Source organism: Mangifera indica, chromosome 12 (genome assembly GCF_011075055.1).
Source record: "Mangifera indica cultivar Alphonso chromosome 12, CATAS_Mindica_2.1, whole genome shotgun sequence".
Taxonomy (NCBI): Eukaryota; Viridiplantae; Streptophyta; class Magnoliopsida; order Sapindales; family Anacardiaceae; genus Mangifera; species Mangifera indica.
Window position 1 is genome coordinate 11,772,008 of NC_058148.1, and position 22,512 is coordinate 11,794,519.

General features: G+C 34.6%; 5 protein-coding genes across 6 annotated transcripts; 4 read left to right on the forward strand and 1 right to left on the reverse strand.

The window, feature by feature from the left end:
• The first annotated feature begins 829 nt into the window (after nucleotides 1-829).
• Nucleotides 830-5,194, forward strand: LOC123192774 (uncharacterized protein At2g38710-like). Its single transcript, XM_044605423.1, has 5 exons — nucleotides 830-1,182; nucleotides 2,568-2,687; nucleotides 3,437-3,551; nucleotides 3,921-4,014; nucleotides 4,672-5,194. The coding sequence occupies exons 1-5, from the start codon at nucleotides 1,079-1,081 to the stop codon at nucleotides 4,872-4,874; spliced, it is 636 nt and encodes a 211-aa protein (XP_044461358.1). The 5' UTR covers nucleotides 830-1,078; the 3' UTR covers nucleotides 4,875-5,194.
• Nucleotides 5,195-5,683: 489 nt separating this feature from the next.
• On the forward strand, nucleotides 5,684-10,562 carry LOC123192772 (vesicle-associated membrane protein 727). The gene is made up of 6 exons (XM_044605422.1): nucleotides 5,684-5,847; nucleotides 5,960-6,162; nucleotides 6,480-6,678; nucleotides 6,763-6,883; nucleotides 10,048-10,110; nucleotides 10,192-10,562. The coding sequence occupies exons 2-6, from the start codon at nucleotides 5,973-5,975 to the stop codon at nucleotides 10,333-10,335; spliced, it is 717 nt and encodes a 238-aa protein (XP_044461357.1). The 5' UTR covers nucleotides 5,684-5,847; nucleotides 5,960-5,972; the 3' UTR covers nucleotides 10,336-10,562.
• A 1,417-nt stretch (nucleotides 10,563-11,979) lies between these two features.
• On the forward strand, nucleotides 11,980-14,212 carry LOC123192296. The gene is made up of 3 exons (XM_044604789.1): nucleotides 11,980-12,813; nucleotides 13,166-13,320; nucleotides 13,636-14,212. The coding sequence occupies exons 1-3, from the start codon at nucleotides 12,183-12,185 to the stop codon at nucleotides 13,876-13,878; spliced, it is 1,029 nt and encodes a 342-aa protein (XP_044460724.1). The 5' UTR covers nucleotides 11,980-12,182; the 3' UTR covers nucleotides 13,879-14,212.
• A 755-nt stretch (nucleotides 14,213-14,967) lies between these two features.
• LOC123193620 (ribonuclease H2 subunit A) lies at nucleotides 14,968-18,537 on the forward strand. Its single transcript, XM_044606678.1, has 8 exons — nucleotides 14,968-15,219; nucleotides 15,295-15,366; nucleotides 16,099-16,222; nucleotides 16,308-16,395; nucleotides 16,506-16,643; nucleotides 16,719-16,806; nucleotides 16,900-17,020; nucleotides 18,150-18,537. The coding sequence occupies exons 1-8, from the start codon at nucleotides 15,129-15,131 to the stop codon at nucleotides 18,325-18,327; spliced, it is 900 nt and encodes a 299-aa protein (XP_044462613.1). The 5' UTR covers nucleotides 14,968-15,128; the 3' UTR covers nucleotides 18,328-18,537.
• Nucleotides 18,538-19,472: 935 nt separating this feature from the next.
• LOC123193621 lies at nucleotides 19,473-22,005 on the reverse strand. 2 transcript variants are annotated; one of them, XM_044606680.1, is made up of 2 exons: nucleotides 21,569-22,005; nucleotides 19,473-19,826 (listed from the first exon to the last, which is right to left on the reverse strand). In XM_044606680.1, exons 1-2 carry the CDS (start codon nucleotides 21,669-21,671, stop codon nucleotides 19,555-19,557), a joined length of 375 nt encoding a protein of 124 aa, XP_044462615.1. In that variant the 5' UTR covers nucleotides 21,672-22,005; the 3' UTR covers nucleotides 19,473-19,554. The 2 variants fall into 2 exon arrangements, with proteins under 2 accessions (XP_044462615.1, XP_044462614.1); XM_044606679.1 differs by having other exon boundaries at nucleotides 19,503-19,928; nucleotides 21,569-21,801.
• Nucleotides 22,006-22,512: the final 507 nt, after the last annotated feature.

The window sequence follows — 22,512 nt, forward strand, 5'->3', positions numbered from 1 at the left end:
CTCACTTCAAAAACTATTCGGACATATTTTTTCAATAGATTAGGGAGATCGAAGATTGATTTAACAAAACTATGTACCTTCTTTGAGGTGTACCACAGCTTTATGAAGTAAAACACTTCTTTTTGGATATGAATTTTGCAATGTTAGAAGATAGAGAGAGAAACACCACTCTACATGAACACAAATCTCTTGCTTCATGATCCTGCCAAAAGTTCTTTAAGTATTTTTGTGACACCTTGGATGAATGATTATCCATAGCTAAATAAAGCTTGGATTATGACAAAAAGTGCATCATGAAAGTTGGTGTAGCAAATGAAGACAATGAAAAATATAGATATATATATTGATATGTCATTCAATCATATGATTTCAAATTAGAGATAAATCATAATTAGAGTAAAAAATAAAATTCAAACACATAAATCATTATTATTTTATATCCGTATTTATAATTATTATTATTGTAAAGTAACAACAAATAAAATCTGTAAAAACTCTTTAACATAAAAAAATTTAGATACAAAAAGTCAGCATATATACTCTTGCACACCATGCCTTTTAACATAATTTTGTTAGAGGGGGTCGTGGACAACGATTAATATAGTCTAAAATGTAAATAGTATTGCTAATGAAATGAATAATATAATTAAATAAATAAACAAAATAATCTCGAACCAAACTATTAAATTGGAGATCTAACTAAAAATTGACTTATTCAAACCGAACCAATACGGATCAAGTCTACCACAACCTTTTAATCATGAAATGCAAGGGAGATGGCTAATGGGTTTTAATACTTACAGGTTGTTATTGAGAGTTTCTTAAACCTCAGGTAAGAGATAATCAGCCGAAGTTGTTGATTGGAGAAAAGGTACTTTAATTGGAGAAAAAAAAGAGTTTCTCTCCTCTTTAAACAAGCAAGCAAGCAATCAAAGGAGACGCTTTCTTCTTCAATCACTTTTATAAAGTCTGTAGCTCAACACAACAAGAAGTAAGGAATTCAATTTATTTCAATCCGTTTAGAGACCGGACCACCTCCATTTCTCTAAGTTTCGCTGTCTGAGATTAAAAAACAATAATGGTGTCGGCTAACCGGGAAATGGCGGTGTACTGTTTCGACATTCTCTTGGCTCACTACAATAGCCAAGATGCTCCTCCTCCTGCCTTCGACGAGGGCCAGCAGTAATTTCTTTTTTTTTAAAATAATTTTTCCATAGTTATTTCGTTAATACGATGCGTTTTCTTGTGATCATCGCCCGTGGTTTCGTTCAAAATTTGCTCCAACTTTGATATTTTGATTATATTACTTGGGTTTAGCGTTTCTGTTTCAATTGTGATGATGTAAATTTGATGGGATATTTGACTGATCATTGCGGCTCTGTATTAATTTGTTCGTGAATTGATAGATTTTTATGGGTTATAGTTGGCTCTGCATGAATAAATGGAATGCTGCTCTCTAGAATTTTGCTAGTTGACAATGCAGTGTTTTTTGGTTTGTGTATGCTATAAGATTTTGATAGTCAGGGTTTGGTTAATTACTCATTTGGTTCTGATTGTGGAAAAACCGGAATAGCTTATTCATGTGATAGCCTTTTTTCACTACTTTTTGGTTGTTTGGTTAACATTTGAGAAGAGCCTCTCAAAACTAAAATATATTGTATTGATTTCTGTGATATTTTGAGCTATTTTGATGTACTAAATCCTCAAAATTACAGAACTTATTTTTTAAATTGCAATGTACAGTCCAAATAGAACTCCATTTTGGTTCAAAAGACTTATTTTTAACATAACTGGATGTTTACTACTAGAAGTTGTGATTAACAGCTGAACAAACAGATCTTTTTGTTAGAAGATTGCTTTTATTTAAGTAAGCTATACCTAACAAAGTCTACTGACTGCTCTAGAATTTATGACCACTTTGTTACTTTTGTAATTTGGTATTTTTCAACTTGGATTAAAAGTTCACCTGATTGTTGTCGTACATTGTGTTCTTGTAGTTGTAATGCAATGCCAGGTCCAAAAGTCCTTGGGGCTAATTTCTTTTTATTTTTCATCTAATTGTTATGGTGGTTGTAAGTTTATTGAGCATAAATAGCTTTTCATTTCTTTGTTGCCCCTTTAGAACTGTTTACTTTTTATTTTTTCTGTCTTTTAACATCTGGAGATTTTGCTGCCACAGTGACTTTGGGAGTTCAGGAAACAATCTTGATTTTGAGTTGCTCATGTCCTTAATTGCTTTTTTCTTTGTCTTAATTGGTTGGTGCTTCATTTTTCTTCTTTTACAGGGGTTTGATTTGCTTTTAGTGTGATAAGAATATTACACCATGTTACTTGCCTTATGTGTTGTTTACTTTCTGTTAATATTTTCGTTGTGTTGATTTTATATTATCCAATAATTCTCTGTAGGTTTATACTATAATAAGTGTTTCTTTGGTGTTTGGTTATAGCCTACAAATCATGAGTCCTTTTGGTCAATGTTGCTGCACAGAAGGAAAATCTGTGCTTTGTATGAAAAACTGTGCTAGAAACGATGTCAAAATTTAATACTTTTCTTATTCTGGTTTAAGCCCATTGTTTGTGACTTGGAAGAAAGTGGTGAATGGTGGGGAGCCTCGTTTGCGTGGATGCATTGGAACCCTAGAAGCTCGTGCCTTGATTAATGGCTTTAAGGACTATGCTTTGACCAGGTAATTTGAAGAATACATGCTTTAGATCTGAGTTATATATGTGTTAATCAAGTTGTTGTAGCTATGGATTTCTTTCTTTCTTTCTCTGACAGGTGTGACACTTTTGCTGGGTGAAATCTTTATTTTAGAGCCACTTGCAATTTATATGTTGGTGTCTGTACAATGATTTTCTATTTCATATTTTCCTGTTGTTTTGGCTAATCTTTTGTGATGTTTTCTTTTTGACAAGATAGAAGAAAATTTATGAAAAGTTATTTTGTGGTATAATTGATAAAGCAAGATTAATTGTATCCTATCTTTATTATTTTTCTATGTTTATGTATTAGTTCAATGATAGAGCTCACCTCTAATAATTATGTCATTGTGCCTGAAGTATGAAGGTTCTTGGCCACATGGACATTATAATATTCAGGTACAATATTTAAGTAGGTTCGACTCAGTTCAAAGGCCTCAATAATTGTTAAATTTGAGGATGAGGTCAGTCTTAGAACTCTGGCCTTATGCTATAGTTTGATGATGAATAAGAAATAGTTGTTTAGCATTTCTCTCTCTCTCAATATCTTTTTTGGTGGTTAGCTAGTATATAAGATAATCATATGGTTAAGGAATTATGCCATTCTCCAGTTCTACTTGTTTTAATTAATTTCCGCCGCTCTTTTAGGTCCTTGTTTTTTTAATTTTAATTTTATTTATGAAATGCTTGTATAATAAATTATCCTTTTTTAATTATATATTGTGCTATTTTGCAGTGCTTTGAGAGACCGCAGGTTTCCTCCTATTCAGGCCAAAGAATTGCCATACTTGGAATGTACAGTATCCATTCTGACTGATTATGAAACTGCTAACAACTATCTTGACTGGGAGGTATGTTCTTTATTTAACTGGTTTTAGTTCTTGGAATTCTAGGACTAGGATAGGGGTGCATCTGCTCTGAAATAGAGGCTTGCCCTTCTAGTTACTTGATTATGCTTGAGTTGATAGAGTATTCAGATTGGTTGATGGCATCCAAGCTTGGTTTTGATTGGATATATCTTCCCTTTTGCATTTTTGATGGGGGATAAATCATGTAAGCTTTTTCTTAGTGTTCCTACTACAAATCTGCTAGTCATTGTACAACTGCTGAATAAATTGATGCTGCATTATAAATTATAAACAGGATCCACCATAAATGTTGCTTCATTTTTTCTCTTTTTGATCTGTTCACCTTTCTGATTTTGGTTACTCTAATTTCAGGTTGGAAAACATGGTATAATTATTGAGTTTACCGACCCTGATTATAACACAAGGCGAAGTGCCACATACCTGCCTGAGGTGCCTGCTCACGAAGGTAAACTCTTTCTGCTTGATTAAGACAAGCCACTAAATTTGAATTATTTTGGCAGAGGTAAAGGTGGCAGCTTGGAAAAATGGAAGCAATTCTTTGACATAACATGTAATAATTAGCTTGAGAAATGATTTTAATTAGTGCATAGAATTTGTTTCATTCATTTTAAAAGTACTGATGAAGATATCATTTTTTAGTGGATAAAGCCACATTTCACTTTTCCTTTTATTTTAATATAAATTATTTTATTTGCTCATTGCGCATTCATTCATTCAGTATTAATGTGACACAACATTCATTATCACAACAGGAAGTCAATCAATGCCTACATTTTTTTACTGTATGAAAATTTAGGTTTACTATTTGTGGCTATTTTGGCATGGAGTTTTTGAAAACATATCTCATTGTGGCTTTCGGCTCTGTAATTGTGAAGTAGCCATTTCCCTTCCCAATGTTTGTCATTGCGTGCTTTGAGCAGGTTCCAATCATCAATGTGTGATGACGAATAACATTATTTCCAATGTGATTGATATTCAGAAAAATGTTATTCTTTTTCCAGGTTTACATTCCAAGTGTTGTTCATAGTACCATGAACTAAATTTGTTCTTGTAGACTGTTGATAACTTGAGTCTGCCTTTTGTGACTATATTTTGGTTTCAGGTTGGACCAAGATGGAGGCAATTAATTCACTTATTCGTAAAGCCGGCTATAATGGTGCCATCACTGAATCACTCCGAAAGCGTATACGATTAACCCGCTATCAGAGCACACTATTTACTTTGCAATACAGTGAATATGTCTCATACATCAAGGAAACAAGGGGCTCACCTCCAGCTGTTGAGGCTAAGCCAGGCGACAGTTGATTCTTCCAGACTGCTTTTGCTGAACCTGCAAAGCTGGTCTGGCCAAAACGAAATACTCACTCCAAAATAATATAATATTTATAATTAAAAAAAAAAAGTGGGTTGGAATGACTTTGTTTATGTTCCTGCTCATCTTGCTCTAGTTATTGTGATGAACTTTCCATACAGTTCTTCAACTTCATTGCATTTTCAGGGAGGAACACAAATTTCATTGCTTTTGTTTCATGACATTCCCATTTGTCAGCATCCCTGGTAAACCTGTACAAGTTTAAACTATTTAGTTTGTAAGTTGTGATATTCCAAAGTGTGTTGTTTATTTACCTCGTATTTCTCTCTGTTTCTCTTATTTTCTAGTGTACGGTAGATTTCATCGATTTCTCTTGAGATTTGCTCTCATTAAGTTTGCTAGGTTTTGAAAATATATAGAGGCTTTTACTGGTAAATTTTGTGAATTTAAGAAAGGTTTATAACGAATTTTGAAGGGAGTTTATGTGGATTTTGAAAATTTGGAAGAAACTTTCTGCAGATCCCGGGAAGATCAATGAGATTCTTGCTAGCAGTATATCAAGATTATTGGTCGGCCAATGAATTTCGATTTAATTAAAACTTTTGCGGGTAAAAAAATACATTTTACAGGCCAATATTTGGCCATGGACGCTTGTATTCTTGTTTGTTTAGTCAATGTAGATAGCGACGTGATTCAAAGGAAATGTCACTTGACACTTTGATCTTTGGGGTTGCTTCATTTTTTGGCAAATATCAATAAAGTCCAAATCTTACATCTATCAGTAACACAATCCTATCATTCCCTGTAAACAAACGAAACAAGACGTTACGATTCCGCTCCACGCTCTTAAACTCAGTTGGACCACGTCTCTAATACAGTCTCCCTTAAGCACGAAGCAAAATAGCACAACATTCTCAAGACTCCAAACTCATTCGAATTCACTTTGTCAGATTCGCTAGCCTTCCGGTTAGATCAACTGCTGTTCTTACGATTCTTTCTTTTATTTGTTATGTTTTTTTTTTTTTTTTGAGTTTGTTGCATTTCTTTCGTGGGTTTTTAATTTTTGATGTGTTTGTAGATTTACTGGGGAGATGAATCAAAAGGGTTTGATATATAGCTTTGTTGCGAAAGGAACTGTGGTTTTAGCAGAACACACATCGTATTCTGGGAACTTTAGTACCATAGCCATTCAGTGTTTGCAGAAATTGCCTTCTAATAGCAGCAAGTATACGTATTCGTGCGATGGCCACACTTTTAACTTTCTCCTCGACTCTGGATTTGGTATTTTCTTTCTTTCTTTATTTTAATAATGTCGATTATTTAGGTCAGTTTTATCGAAATCTGAGGTTTAGTTTAGTTTAGTTACAGACAGAGTCAAGAGGCTTGAATGTCTCTTATAAGTTTTAAAGTTTTGATAAAATTTGTAAAACATGATGAAGGTTTGCTGAAAAAGTTAGGTAAGGCTTATGCCTGTAATTAGGTGGAACGGTAGAGAAGGTTGATGCAATTTTTTTCTGGATTTGTTTTGAATTTTTGTAACTTTTGAATTAGGAAATTATCTTGTTGAAGATGCTTTGTTTGTTGGGTATTTGGTGCAGTATTTCTTGTTGTTGCAGATGAGTCAGTTGGGAGGAGTGTGCCCTTTGTGTTTCTTGAGCGAGTGAAGGATGACTTTAAACAGCGATATAGTGCTAGTGTTCAGAATGAGGGTTCGCATCCACTTGCCGATGATGATGAGGATGATGATTTGTTTGAGGATCGATTTAGCATTGCATACAATCTTGACAGAGAATTTGGGTTTGTATATGCTTGATTCATTGATGTGTAGTGTTTTCTATTACAATAGTATATTACCTTGTAATGTTCTGCCATAACTCATAGGCCGAGGCTTAAGGAGCACATGCAATATTGTGTGAACCACCCAGAAGAGATAAGCAAGCTCACGAAATTAAAGGCACAGATAACTGAGGTCAAGGGGATTATGATGGACAATATTGAGAAGGTAACTTTTTCCTTTCTTGAAGACTGGTTTAGGAAACAGAAATATTTACATGCGATGAAACAAATGAAAGCGTGCCTTTATCATTTTGGGTATCATATAGATTTCAATCATGCTATTTGCTTTTTATTTTAGAAGCTTAAGCTGGGATATGATTTTCACTGATGAAGTGTGCAATACTTGTATGGATATGTTTATATTGTTAGAAATAGAGATGTCATAATACGTGAAATTCCCATTTTTAAGTAACTTAATGTTGATGGTTGACTTTGGTTTAAAATCATAGGTTTTTATTTGTTAATAGTAATGTTTGAGTTGTTAAAGCAGTAGTTTGTTCTTGGCTTCGCTTGGGCATTTTGTGGTTTCTAATTGTGGTACTGGTGCTAGTAAGGGTTGATAATGGGCATTTATTATTTGAAGGTGGTGAGAACAAGATGAAAATTGCATTTTTTAAAACATATTATGAGACGTATTAGATTTTGCTTCCATGATCAATGGTCTTATAAAAAAACTACAATATTGTTCCAATTAGAAGTTGGTGAGGCACTGTCTAGGTGTTTGCTCTTTTGTTTACTGCCATTTTTAGTTTTGAAGTACATAGATTCACAACTTAGGCAACACTCAATCACTCTTCAAAACCCAAGGCATTACACCTAGGTAAAGTTTGCATCACAAAATCCAAAAGGTTTAAAAATAAGTCATTCATATTACGTTAGAACAACATGGTATCAACTTACACAACAAATTCCCAGAGGAGAGAACTCATATTCCATGAGAACAACGTAGAAACAAGTTATAGAACAAACCTCAAAAGGTGACGAAATTTTCTCTTTCTCGAATTTCATTTTGTTAGAAGCTTGCAAATAATCAATTCCAACACTTAAATATTCACATACAAACGGTAGAGATTTCTGGAACTTGATCAAAACTTTTATGTATTTACTCACAACCAACCAATTCAAACAGCAAGCTCAAGGCTACACACCAAGAAATAAGGATAAGCGTGTTTAGGTATCTTGCTAAAAAAATATAAAGCAGAATCGAAATTCCTAAGATTTGGGAACCAGAACTTGTACGAACAGGTTCCTACCCAGCATCTACCCTGTCGGTTATGGTTGTGGTTCTAGGTGTCCGGTATTGTTCACCCATAATTTTGTTTTTTTTCTTCCTGAAACATGTCAGAATTGCCCACGCCATAACCTCACGCTGAACATCAACTACAACTTAAGGAGATAATATAAAGACAATTGTCTAACTAAAAAGTTTTTCGATAAAAAATTGTTTAATTAATTGATATTGATTTGATCAACGGATCATGTACTTGAACTAATCTTTAAATTCACGGGAATAAGGATGAGAAGAATCAATTTTTACTTACACATCATAACTACAATTCTCAAATCCTTAGGGAGACGATATACTAGATGAGTTAAAGGAATATTTAGTGAAAGCTCAATATCACATGAAAATGGTTCACCAACACGGGCCGATGTTGGCTTTAATTTGAAATAGGTGACTCGGTGTATTTAAAGTTACTACCATGTGGACTATGATCATTGACCACATGCCCCAATGAAAGCTAAGCTCGTGGTTTTATGGGCCATTTGAGATAAACCAAGAGGATATGCAATGTTGCTTATAGATTGACTCTTCCCCCTTACTCTTGCATCCACCCGATTCTTCATGTTTCACAACTCAAAAAAGTCATAGGTCCTAATATTGCTAGCCAACCACTTCCGGCCTGCTTCACGGAAGATTTAGAGCTAATGTTACAACCGGATCAAATGTTGGCAACTAGAAGCGATAAGTGTTGATCCAATGGAAGGATCTGTTAACTTGGGAAGAGTGCATAAGAGCAATTTGATACTATCAAAGACCAATTCTTACTTTTCACCCTGAGGACTAGGTGACATTCCTTGAGGGTATTGTTAGGCCACCTATTACTAATGTGTACCACTAGAAAGGTATAGGCAAAAGTAGAGGAATATTACTTTGTGGTGAGGTGGAGACATCCAAAAGGGCACCCAAAAAGGTAGTACATGTGGTGACATGGATGAATAACGGATTGGGAAGGCATGGCAGAGTATTAGAGGAAAGAGAAAAAGGCAAGAAGAAATTGGGATGAATGAGAAAAAGGGGAGGCATTAGTAACCTGGCACCCCTGTTTATTACTGTTATTTCCATTTTCTATTTGGTTTGGTTGTTGAACTGGAGATTTTTTGCTTCTGAAATATACATATATCAATATCCTATTGAGTTAAGTCTATTTGCTTTCTTGCTGGATTGATCTCACTACACCGTAAGCCTCATTGAGTCCGAAGAGGAATTGGTGTAACCGTTCATCCTCCTTTTCTTTTGCTGCAACACCACAAACACAGCCTGTGCATCTATTAGTATGTGGTTCTGCAAATCCAACAAGTTGCTCCCAAAGTCTTTAGATCTTTCAATAATAATAAGAAATTGTCATGTCTCCTTGTTGAGCATTTGCAATTTGCTCTTAATTTCTGGAATATGAGGTGTGCTTTGATGAGAAAAGTCACATCCTGAGTGTTGTGTCATCAGATGCGACACTCTCATGTGGCTCTTTATTGAGTGAATTCAAAATCTATGACATTACCATGGAATTACATATTGCCCAATCTTCTTCCTCAGGATCATCAGCAGGTGGCTTTTTAAGTTTTCCATCCACAAAACCAATTTTGTGTTTGGATACTAACGCGTTCATTATAGGCCTACGCCATGTTGGATAGTTTGACCTTTCAAAGGATGGGATATGAGTTGATCCCCTGGTTTGTTGACACTACTCAACAAGTAATGAGGGGTCTTCTCTTTCTTGCTAACAAAGGTCTAATTCTGTATTAGGTTTCTATTCGTTACAAAGCCTTGTGAGATCACTTCTCCTAGAAGGTCTATTTTTGCTGTCAAAGTTATATGCCCCCAGAGATAACTTCATAAACCTATCATGGTTGTCAAAATTTAAACTCTAGCACTGGGAGCTTTGTCTTTCCTGAAGATTTTGTACTGTAAACAGAAGGAAATTTTGTTGAGTTACGATGTACCTTGCTACATATCACATCATTTTATCTATTGTCAACAGGTCATCCATGAGATTTCCATTGCTTATCTTAACCAAAATAATAATAATAATAATTTTCCCTTTTGAGCAGGTTTTGGATCGCGGCGAGAGGATAGAGCTACTGGTGGACAAAACAGAAAACCTTCAGTTCCAGGTAACCATTCTGATCTTCTTACATGAATGAAAGGGATTTGGTAGACGTTTTTTACTGAAACGCTTTTTATGTTGATTTTAGGCTGACAGCTTCCAGAGACAAGGCAGGCAACTACGGCGGAAAATGTGGCTTCAGAATCTCCAAATGAAGCTGATGATAGGAGGTGGAATTCTTATCCTGATCCTCATACTTTGGTTTATTGCCTGTGGAGGATTAAAGTGTTGATGGGGACAAATCAAAACCTAGCTTTGATAGCATTCTCCGTTTGTTTTCGTTCAATGTACAAAAATATAAAAATGAAAAAGTTTATGGTCCTGTATATGGCCACTGGAGCTGATACTGTAGAATCCAATTATCTCTGTCTGTACTACCTAATGGCTTTGTTAATTCTGTAGAGGATATGATTTTGTAGCATATTCTGGTGAATAAGTGACAAATTTTTGTATGATTGGCCAAGTAGTTGAGCTGCTTCCAAATCTGATTTTATCCAAAAGAAGGTAAGATTAAATTAGAATTAAAGTTGGACATTTAATTTCAAATAAGACAAACTAATTTAACTTTAAAAAGTTAGGTCTTACACCAAACAAACTTAGGTAAGATTAACACCCATTTCATCCACCTGTCCGAGATTAAAATAAGCATATGGGTATATATTGGTAATTAAATATTATGAATCAAGATCTCTGTTATCAATTATTTTTTAATAATAAATATTTTATATAAAAATAAATAAAATAGTTGACCACATAGTGACGGACGACAGACCATCAGCGTATTTGGGTCTCTTTCGGGAGCCTCCTCGTATGTCCTACATGCCGGATCAATCACGTATCCATGTAACGGCTTGTGAAATTGACAAATGCTTTGTTTTTTATATTTTATATTTATCTTAGATGAAAGAAAAATAAAATTACACAGAAATTTAAATCTAAATTTTTTTCCTCAAAATTTTTATATTTCACTAACTTTATTAATCTTGAGAGTTTTTATTATTAAGTAACACCCATCTCATGGTTTAGGCTGTGAGTGTTATTTTAAAGAAGGGCACGTGATGTGCACTTCACATTTTTTTTTTTTGGGTCTATTTTTGCAGTTAATTAATTTCTTTTTCTTTTTTTATTTTCACATGTACTTTAAGCGTTTTCGCGAATGAAATTACGGAGGGAGACACGATTTGGGCGTGAGCCACGTGCTTTCTCATGATGACGTGGCAAATAAAGACTAGGATAATATTTTTCATACTCCAGACGCATGTGCATAATTATTCTACTTCATACACGTCAGCAGTTGTTAAATGCACATGCACGTGGCCAAAAAGGTCATTGAGGTTTGATCCTAACCATATTGTTATTAATCTTAATTTAAAAAATAATACGTTACAAATATCAACTTTGCAATTTAACTTCAATTTATAATCCTCATTCTAATAATATCAGTCTAATAATGATAAAATGAAATTTTATTTTCTATTTAATATTAAAAATATAAGGTCTGTTAAGTTTATTGACTGACTATGATGCTTTGAAATCCAGTATCATCCTAAAGTTATTACTACCATCACTCTCATCGACAAATCAATATGATATATGACAAAAATGTCCCTATAAAACAAATCTAATACATCCACCTGTAACGGACATATAAACGAACATAGAGGAGCGTGCCAAACCCAGCGGGAGAAAATTACAATGTCCCCCTTGTGTTTTGAAAAAAATTTGATGTCCACCTTCCTCACCCCAGATCATCGCTGGGATCAGTCAATTTTGCGGGTGTATTTGTAAAGTATGAAAACATTGAGGGGGTCAGAGCAAGCCAACAACAGCACATAATTTCTATCCGTCGCTGGAAAAAGACACAACCAGACTTTCCAGTGAAGCCCCCTTCTCTTTTTATCCCTTAATTTACACTTAACCAGCCCACTGTCTCCCTCAGCTCTTCTTCCTTGTTTTTTCTGTGAGTTAATAGAGCTGAGCCCCCTTCCCCGTCCCCGCTCCGAATCTTTGTCTCTTTTTCTTTTCTTCCAACGCACACTTCCTTCCTCTTATATTCACCCTTTATTCCACCACATCCTCATGGGAAACAACTGTTGTTCTCCCTCCAAGACTCGCTCCAAGAAACTAACTCCGACGCCAGAAATGGTTCCGTTCGAGGCCATCAAGATCAAGCCGCCGCCTCCGCCGTCGACCGCTACGCCCACCATCAAGCTGTACGGCTCCGCTACCAGCTCTCTCACCGCTTATGCTCGTTTTGCGCTTCTTTATAAATCCATTTCTCCTCAGTTTATTTCTTCTAATATGGAAACCACGGTGCAAATCTGCGCTGGTTTCGACTCCGCGACAGGGGATCGCGAAACGCTGCTGCGTTTCATCGAGAGTAGGTTTCCTCAACCGCCGTTGACGGCGGTGACGGTGATAAGGGATGACTATCGGGAGAAGGTTTACGATGACGTTACGTCGCCGGTTATTGTGAGGGTGGTGGTGCTGCAGCACAAGAGTGTGAGGTGGCACCTGGAGAGGATGGTGAGGTGGGCGGAGGATCTGGCCAAACGCGGCGGGAAGAAGGCGGTGGATCCAGCGGTGGGGAGTCCGAAAATGGAGATGAGGAAGTTCGGGAAGAACTACTCGCAGCTGCTGGAGTTGATGTTAGAGCACGCCCAAATGGAGGAGAGAGTTGTGTTTCCGGTGCTGGAAATGGCTGATCGAGGTAAGATCTACTCTTTACCATGCACCGCGTTGTACTTTATCAAAACGTAAAAAATTTAGGATTATTTTACCAAATTAGGGATTTCATTATCATTATGATAAACATTAGTAGATTAATAATAAAGATTGATTAAAATTGGATGGAAACAATAACGTTAATCTTTTTTTAGGCCTAAATATGAAATTGACACTGTAACTGTAACAATCTAATCTCATAGTTTATGTTATTATGGTGTAATTATGGCTTAATAATTGTTTAAATTTTATTTTATTAATTTATAGAACATTGCTTGAGTTATACTTTTATCCTCAAATGGGCAATGTATGTAATACTGATAATGAAATTTGTACAGGACTCTGCAAGGGTGCAAATGAAGAACATGCAAAGCACCTTCCCATAATGAACGGCATCAAAGAAGACATTAAATCGATTGGAGTTTTAGACTCTGGAACCTCCGTTTATCAGGAAGCTCTTTACAACCTTTCCGGTCGACTCAAATCCCTACAGGTATATTTCAGTTCTGTTGGATACATGTTGAAACGAATCTAACTAATATGATGTTATACATTATGAAAAGTAACCATGGCATGTTGTGGGGTAATGTTGCATGTGCAGTGATGAATGAGAAACCTTAGCCTTATTTGTGCACCATTGAAAAAGAAAGGAATAGATAATGTAGGCCACATTGAAGCTTTATTTATATGCTTTATTACATTGATTTGTTATTACACTTTAATCATAGTTGGATTGACAAGGCAAGATTCAAAGCGTGATGATTAATTTTGTGATTGTGATTGTGGGTCCAAATATTGGTGCCCATAGGAGCATTGTAAAGAGCATTTTGAGGAGGAAGAAAGGGATTTACTGCCATTGGTACAGGCCACAGAGCTGAGCAAAGAGCAACAGAAGAAAATACTGGTTCAGTGTGTGAACACGATGCAGGGGACTCACTCACACTTGTTTAAAGTTTTCCTTGAAGGGCTCCTCCCTCAGGAAGCTATGCTGTATCTGGACTTGATCAGCGATGCAGTCACCAAGAACCAACTGTCTCCATGTTACTTATGATTGATTGTCGAGAATTTAGATCTTAGCATGAATGAACTTTGTCATGTTAATAAAACTTGTAACATCATAAGTCTACAGATTACAAGTTTTATGTTCTACTTACTAAAATCTCGATAGTCCTGTTACAATTTGAGACTGTTCATTCAGCTAGGGTTCTTGTATATTAGATATGGATGGTAGCTTTTATGGTTTTGTTGAATTGAAGGGAGAAAGCTTTTATAATTTGCAGGGCAGGTTTGTGCAGAGAAATGGCATCTTAAATGTGTAAAAATATTTGTCAGTTACAAAGAAAGTGCAGTTTATGATGAATAAAGATTGGTGTTAAATTTGTCAAGGCTCTAAGTAAAGGCTACATTCCATATTATATATTTTATAATTTATGTTTAAGATATGGTTACATATATGCAAATATATGTAATAATGAAAACCCAAAATTTAATTTTATTGAAACACTTTATTTGATAGGATTTTCTAATCATTCAAATACTGAATTTTTATTGAGTAAATAGGATTTATTTATTTATTTATTGAATTACAAAAATGGTGTTGATTAAACATTTGGTGACAAAATGGAGAGAAATCCTAATTGTGAAAGTGAAATTTCTAATATATGATTCTGATTATGTAATTTTCACACCACGTATATGGAAATTCAACCAAAGAAAATTGTCTAGTTTGGTTTATATCCTTCACATCGAATTATAGATTAGGGATAACAACATTTTTATTAATTGAATTATAGCATTTTTCTAAGTGAATTAAACTTTTGTTTTTGGTAGCGGAAGAATTCAATTAAATTTTTTTTTTGAAAGTTTTAATACTTTATAATTTTACTAATCTCTATTTTTAAAATTTTTTATTAAAAAATTAATTTTTATTATATTCTAATAAAAATATCTAATTAATCATTTTCTTTTAAAATAAAACAAAATAAATAACACTTGTTTGTAATTCATTTTAACAAAATTTAAAAATTTAATTCTTTTAATTTAAAAAAAAAAAGGAGAATTCCCTTATTTCAATAAAAAAACAGTGTTTTCCTCTTGTTATCGCCAGGAGATTTGACCCAAAAAAAAAAAAGGAAAAAGGGCATTCACAGATATGGGTAATTTGAAATGATTCCTACGAACAAGTATACAAAAAAAATCGAAAAATACGGAAACACATAAGCCTTTCTTCTACTTTCTGGCGGGAATAAGAATTGGTGAATTGAAGCCTCGAAAGCTGAGGCGCCTGAGGCAGTGAGAGTAATGGGATCGGAAGCAGCTCTCCCAGTCCCTGCTTGGGCATCAAAGCCTTGCATTATGGGCATCGACGAAGCTGGCCGTGGCCCCGTTTTAGGTTACTTTGTGTTTGATTTTGTACATCTGCTTCTTTCTATAATCCTGTTTTCTGAAAACGTTTTATCTGTTTCAGGTCCTATGGTGTATGGATGCTTGTACTGTGCTCGTTCCTATCAGAAGACTCTTTCTACCTTGAACTTTGCGGGTTTCGCTCTACAACCTTTTCTTCCCCAACTTTTTATCTTTTATTTTAATGGGTCTGTTTATGTATGCATTAAGTTGAGAGGACAATTAGGATTAATGTTTCAATTTTGAGCCTTTGGTTGTCAGATTCATGCTATTTCTAGGACTGTTCTAAAAATTACGCCATTTTTCTTTTCTTTTGTGTTTTTGTAGGCTGTAGATTTTGCTGCTACGTGTGAGATTTAGTGGGAAACTAATGTGTTAACCTTTGACTTCTTAAAAATTGTTATAGTGTTTAAATGAGTTGAATTTTCTCCATTTGTTAGTTTTTAGCGTCTTAATGTCTTCCCTTGTTGGAAACTTGTACTAATGATTTCCTCACCGTTTTCTTTTTACTTGATTTATTTTGTCAAAAAAAAGAGCTCTGCATTTATTCCCCAACAGGTTTTCCTTTGTTTTATTCCTCTCTCTGGCTTTTTTTTCATGTCTTGTGTTGTATGCGATGCTGCATATTAAGTACATAACTTGATGCTTGCACAAACTATGTGTCTGATATAAACTAAAAATTGGTTTAGAATATCTTATAATAGTTCAGAATATGATTGTCCTACCTTGAGAGGCGTAGTTGGCTGATGTTCTGTGGTGCTACCACTTGTGGATCAGAAGTGAAAAGTGCAAGCTGCTTTTCTTTATGCTGTCATTTCGTAAAATTGTCGGTCTTTTTGCTCTAAAGTTTTTGTTTAACTGCCTGCAGATTCGAAGACATTAAAGGAAGAGAAGAGGGAAGAATTATTTGAGGAATTGAACGCTAATGAATCACTTGGATGGGCTGTGGATGTCATAGATCCTAGGGATCTTTCAGCTAAAATGCTCAACAAGTCTGTACTGTTTATAATAAAAAAATTCTGGTTTCCCAAGAGTTTTCTGTTTCTCATTTGATTTCACCCAGTTTCTTGTTGACAGAAATAAGATAAACCTGAATGAAATTTCACATGATTCTGCAATTGGCTTGATCACTAGGGTGCTAAATGCAGGAGTTCTCCTAACTGAGGTCAAGTTCTTTTTGAGATCCAGTTTTCCCTTAACAACTCTTTAATTCATGACTCAAAGCCAGTAATGCCATTATAGAAGAGAAATAATTCTACTTATTTTATATTTCAGGTTTATTTGGATACAGTGGGAGATGCGGAGAAGTACAGAATAAAACTGTCTGAAAGATTTCCTTCCATCAAATTTGTTGTTGCGAAGAAAGCTGATAGTCTCTATCCAGTTGTTAGTGGTGCAAGCATAGTTGCTAAGGTAACAGGCATCCGCTTCTTGAAATCTCCTCTGTTTTAAGTTGAAAGAATAATTCTAATTTTATTGCTAAAATAGGTCACTAGAGATCAAGCTTTGAGAGAATGGAGGCTTGAGGAAACTGCTCAAGATATGCAAAGGAACTTTGGTTCTGGATACCCTGGGGGTGAAAATGCTTGATTCTCATTACTGTACTCTGTTTAACAGTTTGAAAGGGTTATTCTAACTTGACGAGTATCGTATGTCTTCATGTGTTCAGATCCTGTAACCAAGGCCTGGTTGGAAGATCACAAACACTTTGTATTTGGATTTCCATCTTTGGTCCGTTTCAGCTGGACTACATGCACTTCTTATTCCAAAGAAAGTGTTGAAGTCTTGTGGTCAGTCCTCATTCAACATTCCTCAGAATCTTTTATAGCCAAATTTCTAATAGATTTTGGCTTACTTGTGTGTGTGCCTCATATGTTGTCCATATACTTTATGCTCTATTTAGTATAAAATTGCGGTTTCCCTTGCTTAAGTCAGAGTTTCTCCTTGATGGCTTTTTTAATTGATTCAGTCACTACATCCGCTCTGACAACTCAGTAATTATGTTTTATGGATAAAATGATATCCCTCCTATAATCAGAATCATGAGTAGGAATCCTGCAATTGTAGGGTTTGGGCTTTGGAGGGCTTCCTCTCCTAAGCCATATATAGCATGGACAAATGTTGGTTGGGAATGTGAGATAGCATAGAAATTACTATAAAGCCTTCATGGTTGCAATAAAAATTCACAATTACAGTGTCTGACTGTCTGTTAATCGCTCTCTAATGTTTCTTCTGGTTAATTATATGCAAATAATACATTTTCTATCAATAATATTCAACTTGGTGTAGTTTGATAGGGATCAAAGGCTATATTAGCTATTCTAACTATTATGCAGTACGAAGTCTTCTAGAGTTGGTTTGTTTTTTGCTTTTGGATGCCCAAATAGGAAAAGCATTGGCCATAAAGAAAACAAGAATATTTAAAATGAGCGAACTTTTTATTCCTCTGTTTGATATTATTTATCCAGAGTAATCTGTTTAAGCTAAAGAAGGTCATTAAATGCCCGATGTCTTGCCCATTGAATTGAAAATCTTATCCTGTGTAAATTTTCTCTTTTCATGAGTGCTTTCCACGTCCTACTTATGTACTTCATCATTATTTCTTAATCCAGGCAGTGCATTTCTCTGGCCCTTGACATCCTAAAATGTAGTGATTGAATCCTGAAACTCTGCTTTTGCTCCCTAATTCTTTCTTTATTATTGTTTTGCATATAATATTCACTTTGGTTTTCAAAATTGACCATGGGTTTAGTGTGATGCTCCATTATCAGTAGCAGTTATAATGTTTCAAGTGCAATTCAGCTACATCATATTTTTCCCGCTCTCTTACTTCCAAATCTATTTGTCTAACTTCACAAGATAACAATACCTGGGAGGTGACTTTGCAATCTTTAATTTTGCCTCTGTATGCTTGTTTAGGGAATGTGATAAGATGGATGGAGATGGTTCCAACAGTAGTAGTGGCAAGCGGCAACTAAAATTAAGCAATGTCGGTTTCACCTCATCCAAAAGGAGAAGTGAAGATATTGAATCAAGTGGCAAAGGACGCTGCAAGTTTTTTGAGACTCGCAAACTCGAGCAGCTAACTCATTTCTAAGTGAAGGTTGCTTGTTTGTTGAAAAATCTTTGCTTTCCTCCTTTGTATTTCTTCCTAAATTTGTGAACAATCAATTATGTCTTCATTTAATCTCTTATTGATGAAGAACATAAAGACTGGAATATTAGACTGCATTTTTAACTAGAAGCACAGCAGAATTGAAATTTTGACTGGATGATATTAATAGAACATATCCACATATTTGAGACATTTCTTAAGGTAACTACCATATGAATGTTGTCGATCGTTTCTTTTGTTTCAATCACTTAATTTAGGGACTTAATAGACAGAATGCCCTTTGGTTTCATAGTAATGGCATTTGTGATTTAAATTTTTAATACAGTAACTTTTTACATTTCTTTATTCCATGGATATGATGCATAGTTGTAGAGTGGCCTTCTTTTGTATGCTGCTTGCTTGAACTACCTGTTCAAGCCATGCATATAATGGAACAAGTGAAAAGTCCAAAAATATCTGCTTAAAAATTTGAGGAAGGGAAAAGGTGCAGAACTTGCCCTTCTTGTTTTGTTTTCTGCCTCTTCTATTGTTCTTTTCGTCTGATTGTCTTGGCATTGGTTTCTTTTTCTGAATCCACTTAAAAATCAAATTCTTGTTGCTTATTCTTGGAGCCAAGATCTCTATTATGATTGTCTCTTGTTGTAATTGAGATATATTCCTGCCAGTTTTATGTTCCATCCCTTTCTCTGTCGCACAAGCACATATGACACACCCATATTCACATGGCATCAATATGCATTCGCATGTGCATAGAAAAAGCTTTAGCATTTATCTCTACAAGTTGAAGGCATATTAGTTTGCATCAAACATTTATTCGTCTGCATTATGATAATACAATCTGCTACACCAAAACGTTTACATAAGAGAAACCTAATAAACGGAACAAAATATTGGACAGCTGATGCAGGTTCATGGACATTTGCAAGACACATTAATTTTAAGAAGCTTACCTGAAAGAAAACATATTTACAGTTTCTATATCTGCATCTTACACAAGCAAATTGTTGAGTTGTATATGAGTTGTATCTCTAAATTAGGAATAAAATAATTAGGGTGATTGTATCTTTGTAAACTAGGAAAGTACATATACTCTTTCCTAGAGTAGGATTTAGAAATTCATATAAATATTGATGTAAATTCACTCTTTTGAATATATAGAATATTATTCTCAAGGTTTTTCACACAAATAAATAGTTTAGTCTAGTTTTCCTATGCACCATATAAATGCACTAACCAGGCAAGGGCTGTCAAGATCAGGGTGAGAAATCCTGTGGAATTCTGGTTGCGGCTGCCAGCATTGTGGTGCATGTTTGGGTGGCGGTTACTTGCTGCTCCCCCTGCATATATGGGAATGACGGTGCTGCCTCCTTGTGCATAAGGTGCTCCAGAACCACCATTGCTTCCATGTTCTCCAAAATCAGATGGTCCACCCCTGGCATGTGCTCCTCCAGAACTGCTCCCGTGGGCAAATTTGTTGCTTTCTACAATACCAGTTCCAGTATAGTGATCAACATTAGCTTTTGCCATGCCATGTTCTTGTTCAGGTATATGTTTATTACCCTTATAAATATCCTCCAAAGAATCTGTTGATAAAGTTTGTGTTAGGAGTTTGCAACTCAGTTTCTAGAACAAATAGAATAGAGATATAGTAGTTGACGGTTTGAAGTTGAATTTGCTTGAGTTCAATCTTTAACTTGAAAAGTAGCAACTGTGACTGTAGCAGAAATTGGTTAGCACTCTGGGCAATGCAAGTTCCCTAATTGAATGATGACTAGCGAATATTATCTGCCTAATTTTTCTTCTATGAAACAAGTTGCCTAGAACAAGTAGAGAAAATTATTATGTTGCCTGCCTGTTGCCCATAAAATATTCTATAGCTACTTTCTCTCAATCAGTTAATTGATATAGAGTTGAAAACCATCGTTTGAGTCATTAGTTACCACCCTAACTTGGCTGCTTACAAATTTAACAGAAATTTCAAATGGTATCATAGCAGAGATTCTATTTTGATACTTAGAAGTCTTCATCTGTTAGTTTAAACTTTAAGCTTTTGTATTGATGATGAGAAATAAGATTGAGTTTCTTTAGTGTGTGAGAAGAGAGGATAAAAGTTGGTGATGAATTTTCAACATCTCAAGAACAATATGTAGGGTGAAATATCTATTCATATTCCAAATAGATTCTCAATGTTGAACTTACAGCAGTTAAATTATATTCCAAGCCTATTATTCTAGTAAAAGTTTGAATACTGACAGCAGTCATTCTCCTTTCTCTTGAAGTGAACTTTGCACCAGCACTAGGACAAACTTTTCTTGTGGGAGACAAGAATCGATATACTATTCTAATATGCCATTTTATGCTCTCTATTATCAATTTGACCAAGATAAAATATAAATAAATAAACAAATAAAGTAAGTTCACCTTTGACACCCATAAATGAGTTGGGCAAAAAAATTAGTTATATAAATATATAAATAATCTGTAAGAAAATCTATGGATTCGAAAACTGGGCAGGTCTGATCGACACTGGGGTTAGCATCTGGATCAAGGTGAATCACGTTCCAATTATTGGAATCATCCTTAGTATTGATTAAGGTGGCCAAATAGGCTATATCATCTTTAAAATATTGTTGCTTTAGAAAAGGCACTTCAAATGGAATAAATTGGTCAAATTTATTCAATTTTAGTTTGAATAAAAGGTCTGTTATGAAAAAAGGGAGTGTCATATCTTAATAGAAAGTAAGAGCTAGCAACAATGAAAAAGTTTCCACCATTTTCATCCAGAAGTTATCTGTCGATAGCTTCTAGTTTTGTTCTTCAAATTCATTGTTTGATGCTTAATACAAGAACAAAATCAAACTTCACTTACATCAAAAGGGTTCGTTTGAATAATCATGTCCTTAATCTGGTTTTATTTAGATACAAAATTACTGTAGAAGATTTCTGAATATCGAAAAGAGAACACGTAAATTGTCAAACAAATGCTTCTTCGGATGATTATTTATGCAAAACTTCAGTGCTGGAAAACTATATTTATTCTATGATCAAGTTCTCTGTTGGCTACTGCTTAAGAGTAATTCTGATATAAAATATTTCTACAGGCACTTTTGCAGCCTGGAGATGTAAACTCTTAAGTAAAAGCAATAAAACCCATAAAATAAAATTTAAAAAAAAAAAAAAACTATCTTCTTTTCCAGAATAAGGCTATAAATTTCATAATTACCTGAAGGAAAAGCCTTATTACGTAGAGGAGTGGAAGCTGCAGCAAACATGTAAAGATACATGAAAAACACAATCAGCAATAAACAAATCTTTTGACTTCCCATTTGGCTGCTGCTTCTTCTTCTTCTTCTTCTTCTTCCCACGCATGTAAATAACAGCGTATACACTTTTAATTAGCTATATATCTGAGATTTTCTTTCTGTCATCTTGAATAAAGCAAAAGCATAAGAGAATAATCTTCACTTATCTTTAAAAACCAAATTGGTCAGTATAGTCCTAATATTAAACAGGAATCAAATTCATGGACATTATTTCGGCTTTGATTCCTTCTTTTGCCTTTTCTTCTTCAATGTATTTATATTCTATAAATTAAGAATCACAAACTCTCCACGTAAAGAATGGCTAAACCATATTTGGTGGTGTTTTCATAGTTCTTTATATATCATAATGACATATATATGAAAAAAAAAAATGAGAAAAATGTCAATCAGCTGCTGGTTTTGCCAATTTGAGAACTGTTTTAAAGTGGATAAATAGGATGTTTGCAATATATATATACAAACCCAAATTCAATGGTGATTTGTGTTTTATTTTTAGGACTTTTAGGTGAAGGAAGATAAACTATTGTCAAAGAGATCTGTGTAGAGAAGCAAAGGCAGTGGGATGGGAAAGAAAGAAACAAGAGAACGAAAAAGAAAGAATAGAATAATATACCAGAGAACATGTTTTACGAATACAGTGGATGAAAAATTAGTCACTTAAAAAAGGAGTGATTGGACTTTGAAAACCAGTCTATTGTTCATGCATTAGTCTAGTATTGTCAATGTTGAATCAAAAGCTAGATACAAAAAGCAATGCCGTCTCATTTATTAATTATTCTATAAAATCAAATAAATCTTTTGCTAGATTGGCGAGAATAAAACAATTCATATTTCCACTCTCATG